The sequence below is a fragment of the Hordeum vulgare genome, chromosome 3H (genome assembly GCF_904849725.1).
Source record: "Hordeum vulgare subsp. vulgare chromosome 3H, MorexV3_pseudomolecules_assembly, whole genome shotgun sequence".
Taxonomy (NCBI): domain Eukaryota; kingdom Viridiplantae; phylum Streptophyta; class Magnoliopsida; order Poales; family Poaceae; genus Hordeum; species Hordeum vulgare.
The window spans coordinates 12,390,102-12,403,022 of NC_058520.1; the positions used below are offsets into that span (position 1 = coordinate 12,390,102).

The following is a 12,921-nucleotide window of genomic DNA, read 5'->3' on the forward strand; positions in this document are numbered from 1 at the left end:
CCAGGATGGGAATATAGCCAATTTAGGGGACTATGTTACCATATACTTTTTATAGTACTTGTCCGTTCATGTTGTATCTTTGTACATTCACTCCTGTTGTTCTTAATATATTTGTTTGTTCCTTCAAAAATAAAAATAAAATCCAAAAGTACATCTCGTTCTTCTTTGTTTGTTTATTTTTTTTCTTCTTTCTATTGGTTCTTATGATCCTTTTGTTCTTTTATTTCCAAAGAAAATAATATACCAAACTATTTTATTGTTTCTCTTTGTTCTTTATGCGGTTCTTTTTGGATCTTCTCTCTGCTTTCAAAAAATAAAAATAAAAATCTTTCTTTATTCCTTTTAATTTCTCTTTGGTTGAGTATATTATTGCCTCTTGGTTGAACTTTGAAAATAAATAAAAAAATCTTTGTTCTTCCTTTGCATTTTTCTTCTTTAAGAAAATTAAAAACAACAACAAAAATTCTCGTAGTATTTCTTGGATGTTTGTCTTCTCTTTTCGATAAAATACTTTAAAGGAAATACAAAAATAATATCCCTTCATATGGTTTTTGTTTGACTCTACTTTGGTTTTATTTGGCTTTTACTTGCCCCCTCCGCCCCGGGTGGGTCTTCGGGGCGAACTGGGCAAGCGCGGGCACATGCACAACATGAACGTGTTGGAGGAGCTACAAACCTTTTGCTTGGTGCGATCTGTTCTCACTGTTTGGACCGGGAGCGGCCAACATGACCTTGGTCCTCGCGGGTCCATGTCGAACAGACCCGACATGTCCATGTAGTTCTTGTCGATTTAAATAGGATTCTTTCATTCATGTAAGGTATTTTGGTGTTATTACGTTTTCCCCCATATCATGTGTTTCGACAACGAGTAGGTGTAGTGGGTTCCCCCTTTGTCTAAGACTGATGTACTTCCATTGAGTTTTTAGTGAAAAGCGGTTGAAGCCCAGTCAAAAAGAAGATTCATATGACTGTGGAAGATGCACTACGATGGTCGAGTTGAGGGGCGAGGCGGCAGCTGTCAAGCTGGGGTGAGATTCGGGTAGAGAGAATGGAGAACAAGGGATGAAGCAGGGGACAAGGATGGGTCTAGGTTGATGCGGATGGGGTTAAGGTCTCCGCACCTTGAGTACTCATTAGGCGTTTCGAATACCACTTGCTCCTCTCCTTGATTTGGTATCATATGAAAGTGAGGGCCACGAATTCGGATAATTTATAGGAAAGAAGTAAATCAAGTATAATATGGATCGAAGGGAGTAATACAAAAAAAGTATACATTCATTATAGAGAGAAGGTTTTGAAGCCGTGGAAGTACACTGGTGTCACATCCAAGATGCGACCCTATCCTCAATTTGGCACGAGAGCCTCGTCAGGTATAGAAGTGCATCTCGTCGAGTCGCAAGAATGGATATCGTTACAAGTACATGTACTGAAAAGAAGAGATATATATATAGAATTGGCTTACACTCGTCACAAGCTACATCAGAGTCACATACATACAATACATCAACATCATGAAGAAGAGCAGGGTCCGACTACGAACAAAAACAAACGATAAAAGAAGAACGACGTCCATCCTTACTATCCCAGGCTGTCGGCCTGGAACCCATCCTGGATCGATGATGAAGAAGAAGAAGAAGCAACTCCAAATGAACAATCAACGCGCTCGCGTCGAGTAACCTTTACATGTACCTGCAACTAGTGTTGTAGTAATCTGTGAGCCACAGGGGACTCAACAATCTCATTTCCAAAGGTATCAAGACTAGCAAAGCTTATTAGGTGAGGCATGGTTAAGTGGTGAGGTTGCAGCAGCGGCTAAGCATAATTGTATGGTGGCCAACTTACGAGTACAAGAATAAAGAGGGGGGTGATCTACGCATAACGGACGTGAACTACTGATGATCAAATGAATGATTCTGAACACCTACCTACGTCAGACATAATCCCACGTGTCCTCGATCGGAGAAGGAACTCACGAAAGAGACAGTCACGAATTACAAATTACCACAAGCCGCATAGAAATCCTCAATCACGAAGCTCGCGATCTCGTCGGATTCCCTAGGGGAAAACCTTAACTCTGAGATTACCCAAAGCATCACCGGAATCCCGATGCACAAGATATTTTGTCAAAGGTGAAACTAATCCAGCAAGGCCGCCCGACGTGTCGACGATCCCGATAGGAGACGCGTATCTCGTTTTCAGGACACGACGGATGAGCGATGGTTACCACGCCAAACTCCGAGTTGTCTCGGGTAGCGTTAATAAGCTGCTCTATTTTGGACCAACACTCATGAGGAGCACTCGCCGGGGGTTGATTAAATTTCCTCGGGTTAATTACTCCCTATGCAGTTCATTAGTTATTAGGCAAATGTAGTATCAAAGTTGGGCCTTGCCAGACCAACTTTAATCTAAAACGAATTATCAAGGGGTCTCCATAACAACCCCGATCGTGTTAGGAGCACTCAATTTTGGAACATAACACCGGTAGCGGAAACTAAGGGGACAAAGGTGGAACAAAACACCAGGCTAGAAAGGCCGAGCCTTCCACCTTTTACCAAGTATATAGGTGCGTTAAATTAAATAGCATTTAAATATGGTGATATGACAAGGAACCCATGTTATCACATGAAAGCAACTGCACCTGCAACTAGCAACGCTAACAACATGGTTAAGCAAGCGGTAACATAGTCAATCAGTGGTTTGCTAGGTCGAACAGGTTGAAGGTTATCATGGCATTGTTGAGAGGCTGATATTTAACATATGGTAGGCAACGAGACATAATCGATAGAAGCGATCAAACTAGCATGGCAATGATTGTAATGGTATCTGTGGAAATGTTCATCTTACCTGAGATCCTGCTTGGAAGAAGAATGACTCTATGAAGTCGGCGAACCAACGTAGTCGAACGGGTCCTCACATTCCGACTCGCTTGCGGAACTCTATCAAGACGGAGAAAACCGGAAACAAACATCAACACAAATATTCACCACACGATGCACAACATGATGCATGATCAGTTCAATGATGCAAGGGATGGCATGACAATTCACCTCACGCAAACACTACACATTAAGTGAAGCTCGATATGCAACGAGTTGCATACCGACGAAACTCCACATTAATTATTTAGTTCACTCCCGTTAATTTACACGGCAATATTAAATTGTTGTTAACATGGCAAGGGGTGAAGCGAGTGATTCTACAAGTCATCCTAGTCGATAGCACGCGAGACTTAGAACGGAGCTACGGCACAAGAGACATGCAACACAATATAATTATGCCATGAATGCGTCATGCATGCGAGTTACAACAACACGGGCAAGAAGAGAAAGAAACATGTGCCGCCATGACAAGCGAGAGGGAACCATGGCGGCAAGACGGAAACGAAGCCACGGCAACGTTCCTATCCCGATAACTCGTCGAGATATCGTGCCAACGTATAGGAAGCGTGTGCGGGACAAACAAAATATTGATGGGGTGATCCCGTTTATCGGGTTCCCATGTGTCGGGGGCACAACAAAAGAAGAACACGTGCAACGAACAATAACTATAGGCGCAAACATGCGGTTACATCTCATACAACATATGTGTTCGATACACGACACGTCCCAACGTTATACCTTCGAAGCGTGCATATCGGAGCGGATCGGTTCGTAGCGGACGTCGTGGAAGTCGTTGTCGTCGTGGTACTCAGGTCTCGTCGACGGTAGTCGTTCGCTTGGCGTTGGTACACCGTCTTCTCGTCGGTAGTCGTGCACTAGGCGTCGGGAGACGGGTCTTCAGTGACGGTAGTGGAACACGTTCCGGCGGTCGTCGAGGATGTAGTTGTACACGCGATCTTGTCGGGTCCACGGTTGCGAGGAGGGTGCTTGCGAACTTCGGCGACGGTCCCTGATACGTCTCAAACGTATCTATAATTTTTGATGGTTTCACGTTGTTATCTTGTCAACTTTGGATGTTTTGTTTACCTTTTATATCTTTTTTTGGGACTAACTTATTAATTCAGTGCCAAGTGCGAGTTCCTGTTTTTTCTGTGTTTTGGACTCTTTTCAGATCTGATTTTGGAACGGAGTCCAAACGGAATAAAATCCCCGAAATAAAATTTTCCAGAACGGAAGAAGATCGGGAGGCTTCAGGGCCAAGGCAGGGGGCCCACAGGGAGCCCACAATCCCTGTTGCGGCAGCCGGGGGGGCCCGCGGCAACCATGCTTGTGGCCTCCCTGGCGCTCCCTGCCCTAGCTCTTTGGCCTATAAATTCCCTAAAAATCCAGAAAAAATCAGGGCATCCACGAAAACACTTTTCCGCCGCCGCAAGCTTCCGTTTCCGCGAGATCTCATCTGAAGACCCTTCCGGTGCCCTGTCGGAGGGGACTTTGGAGTTGGAGGGCTTCTACATCAACATCATCGCCTCTCCAACGACTCGTGAGTAGTCCACTTCAGACATACGGGTCCGTAGTTAGTAGCTAGATGGCTTCTTCTCTCTCTTGGATCTTCAATACAAAGTTCTCCATGATCTTCATGGAGATCTATCCGATGTAATCCTCTTTGGCGGTGTGTTTGTCGAGATCCGATGAATTGTGGATTTGTGATCACATTATCTATGAATTATATTTGAGTCTTTGCTGATTTCTTATATGCATGATTTGATATCCTTGTAAGTCTCTCCGAGTCTTGGGTTTTGTTTGGCCAACTAGATCTATGATTATTGCAATGGGAGAAGTGCTTGGTTTTGGGTTCATACCGTGTGGTGACCTTTCCCGGTGACAGAAGGGGCAGCAAGGCACGCATCATGTTGTTGCCATTAAGGGTAACAAGATGGGCTTTTATCGTAGATATGAGATTGTCCATCTACATCATGTCATCTTGCTTAAGGCGTTACTCTGTTCTTTTGGACTTAATACACTAGATGCATGCTGGATAGCGGTCGACGTGTGGAGTAATAGTAGTAGATGTAGAAAATATCGGTCTACTTGTTTTGGACGTGATGCCTATAGATATAATCATTGCCTTAGATAATGTCACGACTTTCGCGGTTCTATCAATTGCTCCATAGTAATTCGTTCACCCACCGTCTACTTGCTTTCATGAGAGAAGCCACTAGTGAACACTACAGCCCCCGGGTCTATTCACAACTATCGTCTCCACTTTCACTTTTACTTTGCTTTGTTTTCTTTGTTGCTTTCAGTTCTCATTTTGCAAACAATCTATAAGGGATTGACAACCCCTTCATAGCGTTGGGTGCAAGCTCTTTGTGTTTGTGCACGTACTTGTGACTTGACGCAATCCTTTCTCTGGATCGATACCTTGGTTCTCAAAACTGAGAGAAATACTTGTCGCCGTTGTGCTACATCACCCTTTCTGCTTCGAGGGAACACCAACGCAAGGCTCCAAGGCCACGGGGGAATCCTTTGCATATTTGCCAAGGAAGTCCCTAAAGGCGTAGCCGTAGCAGAAGGATTGCTGGCGCCGTTGCTGAGGAGTATCAAGACAAGAATAGTCTCCCGTCAACACGCTTGTTTCTGGCGCCGTTGGAAGGTCTTTTGTTGCAGTAGCAACCCCGAAAGGCGACAGCAAAACGCAACACCGGCGGCAGCAACTAACACAAGCTACGGCAAGGCAAGCAACAACAATCTACAACGGCGACTAGCAGCTTGCAGCAACACTCTGGCAGCAACAGGCTACATCATCGGCTAGCAAGGCAACATCTAGCAGCATCAAGCAACTAGGCAGCAGGCATCGACACAACAATCAGCAAGCCTAGCAGCGAACAGCTAGCAACTGCAAAGCATCTACAGCAAGCACTAACAGCAGCTACAACTCTCGGCAGCAGGCAACAACAAGCATGTCACGACAGCTAGCAACCGGCTCGGCAGGCTACACAGCAGCTACAGCATCTACCCGCAGCAGCAAAACGGCAAGCATCAAAGCAACAACAACAAGCACTAGGCAACGCTAGCAGCTATCTAGCATGGCAATGCAACACACAGCAACCGGCACGATCATCTAGCAGCAACCTACAGCATCTACAACAAGCGAGAGCAATAGCAAAACGGCACGCAGCAAGGCAAGCAAGCGACATCGGGCAACTACACCTAACAGCAACGACATGCATCGACAGCCAGCATCTGCTAGCAGCAGCACGCGGCAACAGCAGCCAGCATGGTGATAGGCAAGCAATGGCAGGCAGCAGCGCCAGCAACACAGCCACACCGACAGCAACACACGGCCACATCACCATCACAAAGCGACAGGCCAGCAGGCAAGTAGCAGCGGCAACGGAAAGCAGCGCTTCGGCAGCAAACATACAGTACAGCCAACCGGCACAGCGCAGCAGCAGAGCAGCATGGCGGCGGGGCGGCGCGGGACCAAGGGCGCTGGGACGGCGAGGCCACGGCGGCGCGGCGAGGGAGAGCACCCGGAGGAGGAGGTCGGGCACCGGCGGATGACCTCGGGCCGAGGAGGGCCATGGCCAGGGCGACGAGGACGGCACGGGGGCAGTGCGGGGAACGGTGCAGCGAGGCGCAACGAGGAAGAGGAGGTCGGCCATGGCAGGGCGGCGCTCCAGCAAGAGTAGGCAGCCGGCGGGGGCTGCGTGCTCAGAACGAGGCCGACGAGCGGCGGGTCGGGCTCCTGCGGGGGCGGACACGGGAGAGGCCATGGCATGGCGGCTCCGACGGCAGGGGCAGGAGCACAGGCGGCTCGGGCGACCAGGGGCGTCGCGGGGGGGGGGGGGGGCAAGGGGATCGGGCAGAGGGGGAATCGGGAGGAGAGGAGAGGGACGAGGGGAGGCTGAACGCACGGGGGGAACGACGAGGGGATCGGGCAGAGGAGGCGCTAGGGTTGGAGGGGAGGCCTTGGGCCTTGGTCGGCTGGGCCTTGGGCCTGGGGTCCTCCTCTCTCCCTCTTTTGGTTTTCTTTTTTTATAAAAACAGAGAACAACCACAAAAAAATGTTTTAACAAAATAAAAAATGCCTTTTACTCCTTTTTTTAAAAAAAAATACCCCAACTATAAGAAATAGTTTCGTTTAACGAATAAAAATAAAACCTTTTTAGAGAATAAAATAAAACCTCTTTTATTTAAAGAATAAAATAAAGCTCTTTTACAAATAAAATGAAACTATAGTTTTAAAATAAAACAAAATAAAAGAAAATAAAATAAAGAAAACCCAAGGGGGTTGCCTCTACATTTAATAAAAGGATTTTTTTTAAAGAAGACGAACCTTTTTTTAAATAGGGGTTAAAACTGAAATCAATCGCAGCCACAAAAGAATAAGAGAGGAAAGAGAAGGCTTTAGGTCCACGGTGTAACAGGGGTTTGAAGCGGCTCTGTTGCACCCACTCTCATCACGCCAACGAACAACGCCACACTCACAAAGCACTCACAAGCATTAACACCCAACAACACGGAGCAACAGCAACACCGACAAAACACAGTTCACATGATGTCATGCATGATGCCATGATGCAAACTACATGATGATGCAACAAATAAAACTAATCACACGACAGAAACGGAAATAAAGGGGAACCTTATGGAACGTCGGCATCGGGCTGCCACAAGTGGCCTTGCGGGCTCGCGTTTCCTACCCTAGCTGCCTCTAGGAGCCAGGCGACGAAGGGGATTTTCTTTCACCGCATCTCAATCGGCTAGGGCGTTGGTCCCTCTCCCTCCGGTTGCTGCTCCGGCGGCAGGAGGGAGGGGGGACCCGTTCCTCCGATATGTAGTTAGGGTTTGGATTTGTAGGTCGTGATGCGTTGTTGGGGTGGTGGAAGCGACGTGTCGACGAATAAATCTGCTTTAGCTTCACTCCCATACCGGTGATGTCCTTCATGGCGGTGTCTCGGAATTGATGGCATCGTGCGTTTGCCGATCATTCAAATCGGTGGCATTATGGTTCATGGATGGTGTTGGGGGGGGGGGGGGATTCCATCAGGTGTGTCTCTCCTTCTGCTTTGTCCCCGTTGCTGCGGCTTTGTCTCCGACGTCATGGTGGAGCAGGGAGGTTTTGTCGTTCAGGAGTACGCGCAGACGGTTGTCTACCCAAGTGACAGCTGGAAGATGGTGCATCTTGTGCTGGTTTTGTGGTTGGTGGATGGCGGTTCTGGTTTCCCTCTCCGATGTTGTCGTCATGCGGGGTTGTTGGATCTGGAGTTGGATGGCGTGCCCGGGGACATGCTGCCCCCGTCTGATTCTTTCAACGACAATGATTTTGCTGCTGGCAAACTACTTTAGATGTCCGTAAAGCTGTTGATCAGCTATAGAGCCGCGTCAAGCTGAGGTAAAGAGGTGAGATGGCTTCTTTTCTTTTGATGACCGCTTTGATGGTGTCGAAAAAGAGGGACAGACGATGGTATTTTGCATAAGATTTTTCTATCTTTTCAGTCTTATAAGAACGATGTTTACGTGTCTTGTAACTTGATTCTATTTTATAAGTAAGACACGTATTATCATGAAAAAGAAAGTACAATGGCCTTGTCCACGTGTGCTCCCCAAGTGTCCACTCCACACTCGCACGGTCACACCACACGGACCTCGTTCGTCCACACGCCACAGCCACACACACTCCAAGCTAGTGGTTACCATCTCAGCACCTCGTCGGAGAACACAGCAACCTGCCTGCCAGTCCGAGCAAGATGAAGACGATGGCCTCGTCCGCCTCCTTGCTCCGCCCTTCCACGCTCGCTCCAGCCTCCTCGCCTCGCCTTCCGCGTCGAGCGCCCGCCCCCGCGCAGCTCGTCCTCCGCTCCAGCCCCCGCCGTCCCCGCGGCGTCTCCCTGACCGTCGCCGCCGCCGCGTCGCCGGACGTCCAGAAGCAGCCCTCCTCGTCGCCCCCTCCGCCGCCGGTCGAACCCTCCGACCTATCGGTGAGCAGCGAGCATCGGCACGACGGCACGCGCCCAATTTTGCTGACATTTTAGCCATGCTCTGACAAGAACAAGATGGTTTATTGGCTCTGGTTTAGCGTAGGCCGTGGCGGAGAGCGTGAAGGTGCTCAAGGACGCGGCCAAGACGAGGAAGGTGCCGGCCCCGGAGGTGCTGGCGGCGCTGGCAAAGATCAAGAAGGCGAAGCTCGACACCTCCACCTTCTTCGAGACGCTCGGCGGGGCCGAGTCCCCCGGCAGGACGTGGATGCTCATCTTCACCGCCCAGGCGAGCAACACCCACAGAATTCCAGCTTCAGATCTGCGGTTTGCATTTGGTGGTTAATTGATCGGCCGGTTCTGGATGTGTCGCAGGGCAGCAAGCTCGAGAAAGGCAGCTACTTCCCGGTGACCGCCGTCCAGCGCTTCGACGCCGCGGTGAGTGAGCTCCTCATGCCTCTCCCGCATCTCAGCCATGGCATCCGGTTCTTCTAGACGAAACAGACGAACACAACTTCTGTCACTGAATCTGAAACAAACTCTGAAGGAATGCTCTGTAACTGACACTCTGAATCTTGAGTGATGGTCGTTCTATAACTGAAACTCTGAAGCCATTTTCGGTGACCAGGGGCAGAGGATCGAGAACGGCGTGTACCTGGGCCCGGCGGGGAGCTTGACCTTCGAGGGGCGGCTGTCATGGAAGAAGAAGATGCTGGCCTTCGTCTTCGAGAGGGTGCGCGTCAAGCTCGGGCCGCTGCCCTCCCTGGAGATCCCCTTCGGCGGCGGCGACATGAGCAGGGAGCCGAGCACCAAGGACCCCTTCTTCTTGTGGTTCTACGTCGACGAGGAGATCGCCGTCGCGCAGGGCAAGGGCGGCGGCACCGCCTTCTGGTGCCGCTGCAAGCGCGTCCCGGCATGACGGCCAATGTCCCGTTCGGTTTAGCGCCGGAAGCATCAGGCTCCCTCTCGCTTAATTTCTCTAGTCTGTAGCCATTGTTTCCATGTTCTTCAGCTTACTGTACACTGTAATGTAGACGGATGACGAAATATTCGAACGATACGATGTAGTACTCCATGTTCTTCTTTTTTCTTTCTGTAACAGTGGAAGACTTTTTGTATGTATATACGTATGCTATTTTGTATTCTCTTCTATAAGCTACACTCTCCTTCCTATGGTGTAACATGATTAGAGCAATCCAACCAGCCGATCCAAACGAATGCATGTTTCGTTCGGTTTTTTTGACTGTTTGGATTGACGACGTATATGTCCATTTTTTTATTTAGGTCGTACGTGCAATGAGACAGACGCATTTCCTAACATGTCCGTCATGACATTTTGTCAAACATCGCGAGCTCCCGCACCACCACCCCACAGCTACCGACTCACCCGCCCGCCGCGCCGGTGAATTGCCGTATACCCGGCGCGCTCGTGAGCACGCCTCCGCCCCGCCTCGCAGCTGCCCGCGTCGCCGCTGCGCCCACGCAGTCATGCCCAGCAGGCAAAAGCAGGGAGCCAGGAGGAGGAGGAGGGATGGCCCTTCAAAATTATTCATACCAAAAAATGATGTGTGCTCCAAACATTTCGGGTATTTTGGGTACGTGAATTACGCGAGCAAAAAATCTCGGTAATATGGGTTCGGGTATTTTTTTTGAAAGAAAATGTTCCGTTCCCATTTTAAGCATCCAAATTACCCATAAACCGAACTACCCAAACCGAAATAACCTAACGCCCAGGGTGATCCACGGCGATGGCGGACTCAAGTCTCCTCTTAGCTCTACAGCGCGCTAGGTGTGGCGATGGCGGCGGTGGCGGCCACGAACATGTTGAAGCAGGGGGGCTCGCTGACGATGTCGATGCCCTCGTCGTCGGGGGTGTTCGAGCTGGGCTTCCACGCATAGGACCCGCACGATCGACTCGCCTCTACCACTGCGTCTGGTGGGACACCTGGCCGCTGTGGCCGCGTTGTCGCTCACGCTCATGGCCAGGTGTCACGAACCGGGCCAACACGACCGTCGTAGCCGCGCCATCGCTCACGCTCACGGCCGGGGGCGAGCGTCGCATCGTTGACGGCTCCGCTAAGGATGGCGCGCCCATGCTCTGGTCCTCCATCGCCACCACGTGGGCCGCGTCATGTGGGGGCTACAAGGTGGTCATCCTATACTCCGACAGCCTCCAGGTGCGCAATGTCGACGGGTGTGCTACCGTGGAACACGACAGCAACGGGGTCGGACAACACCTGTTCTGCACGACCACGAGATCCACATACTCGTAGGGTGGATGGAAGAAAGAGAAAGACAAAGATGAGATGGGTGGGTGGATGACAGGTGGGGTAGGAGGGACATGCAACGGACACACACGGACGAGGCGGACGCAACAAACGTTCGCTCTGTGTCCGCCTCCAACCTAAATGTATTTCAAATTTGGGTCTAAAATGGGCCAACACGGACACGAAACAGACATAATTTGGGATTGGGTCTTTGCATTGGGTCATCGTATTTGTCCGCAAAAACCAAAAAGACATGGGCAGATGGGTCACACGGTTGGAGTTGCTCTTAGGACATCTCCATAGCCTAGTCACAATTTCTCTTCCGCATCTGTCTGGGGGACCTTCCGCATATACGAATACATGAGTCAGCCATCCAACACTACTCGCTTACATTTGAAACACGGTTAAGTTAAACCAGACAAAATTAATGCAAACACCGTGAATTTTCATATAAACTTGATGAAATTCATTACATTATGGTAGAAATTCATTAAAGTTTTGACAATTTTTAACTAAACCCTACTATAAACCTAATCCGAATAATCGTCGACGTCCGAGAAAGCTCGATCCGCTTCTCCCGCTTGATCCCCCAGGACTGATTTTTTATTTCCTTCTGCTGAAAACTGTAGTACGTCCGAGTTTTTTTCTTTCTTTTTTCACATAAAAAGGTGCACGTAACATGATTCAATCCTTGACCCCTCATGAGGTAACTCAACTAACCAACCAGCTCACCTATGTTCCTTTTTTTAGACGAAATGAAACCAAATAGGCTATTTAACTTGTCTTCTCTTCTATGTTGGCACAAAAGTTAATGCAATGTTCAATCTTTTCAGCACTTAAGTAGACTATTTTACCAACTCATCTAGAGTTGATGACACCGTGGTCATTACATGGTTGAGTTAATGCCATCATGGAGGTAGTTTCTAGTAACGACAGCCCTTAACTACAAGAGTTACTGGCAGCTATCACTACACTTGATGTGTTGTTTAAGTCCTTCGGCCGTTGCGGCTCCTTCGTCATCCACGCTTGTCCTACTCGGAGTGCTGGTGCATGTCCGACTGACTGGAAGATTGGTCAGGTGACTTCATGGGTCCGAGTGAAACCTGAGTTGCATCGGTAGTCCTGAAATGTTAATAGTCGTGTGGGACCCCAGATGGGCCTTGGATGGCTGGTCCATGACCCTACCCCTGATAGGCACCCCCATCAGTAGCTCCTGAATCGGTTGGGGTTTAACTGGTCGAGTGAAAGACCCTTCGTGATGTCTCCGGCGTCTCAGAGGCGTCCGGAAAGTAGTTTGAGGTTTTTCTACTCGATTACAAAATAAAGTCGCAACGGATTCAGGATTAAAATTTTCCAAATGATCGGACAACTCGACAACATTTTGTGGGGTGACGTGGCCGCTTAGCGGGATGTCCCGCGCCACTTGCATCCCTACTTTGTGGTGATGGCCTAATGGGTGGCGTGTTGGAAATATGCCCTAGAGGCAATAATAATATGGTTATTATCATATTTCCTTGTTCATGATAATCGTCTATTGTTCATGCTATAATTGTATTAACAGGAAACAGTAATACATGTGTGAATAAATAGATCATAATGTGTCCCTAGCAAGCCTCTAGTTGGCTAGCTCGTTAGTCAATAGATGATCATGGTTTCCTGATCATGGGCATTAGATGTCATTGATAACGGGATCACATCATTGGAAGAATGATGTGATGGACAAGACCCAATCCTAAGCCTAGCACTAGATCGTATTGTTCGTATGCTAATGCTTTTCTAATGTCAAGTATCTTT

The 12,921-nt window shown here is 49.0% G+C and overlaps 1 protein-coding gene across 1 annotated transcript; it reads left to right on the plus strand.

The window, feature by feature from the left end:
- Window positions 1-8,493: 8,493 nt before the first annotated feature.
- On the plus strand, window positions 8,494-10,015 carry LOC123442525. Its single transcript, XM_045118593.1, has 4 exons — window positions 8,494-8,863; window positions 8,967-9,149; window positions 9,236-9,298; window positions 9,489-10,015. Exons 1-4 carry the CDS (start codon window positions 8,633-8,635, stop codon window positions 9,777-9,779), a joined length of 768 nt encoding a protein of 255 aa, XP_044974528.1. The 5' UTR covers window positions 8,494-8,632; the 3' UTR covers window positions 9,780-10,015.
- Window positions 10,016-12,921: the final 2,906 nt, after the last annotated feature.

Excerpts from the sequence above, each read along its gene's own strand:
- LOC123442525 (XM_045118593.1), top strand. The coding sequence starts at position 8,633 with ATGAAGACGATGGCCTCGTCCGCCTCCTTGCTCCGCCCTTCCACGCTC. Across the intron at positions 8,864-8,966 it reads TCGAACCCTCCGACCTATCG|GCCGTGGCGGAGAGCGTGAA; the intron begins GTGAGCAGCGAG and ends GGTTTAGCGTAG. Across the intron at positions 9,150-9,235 it reads TGCTCATCTTCACCGCCCAG|GGCAGCAAGCTCGAGAAAGG; the intron begins GCGAGCAACACC and ends GATGTGTCGCAG.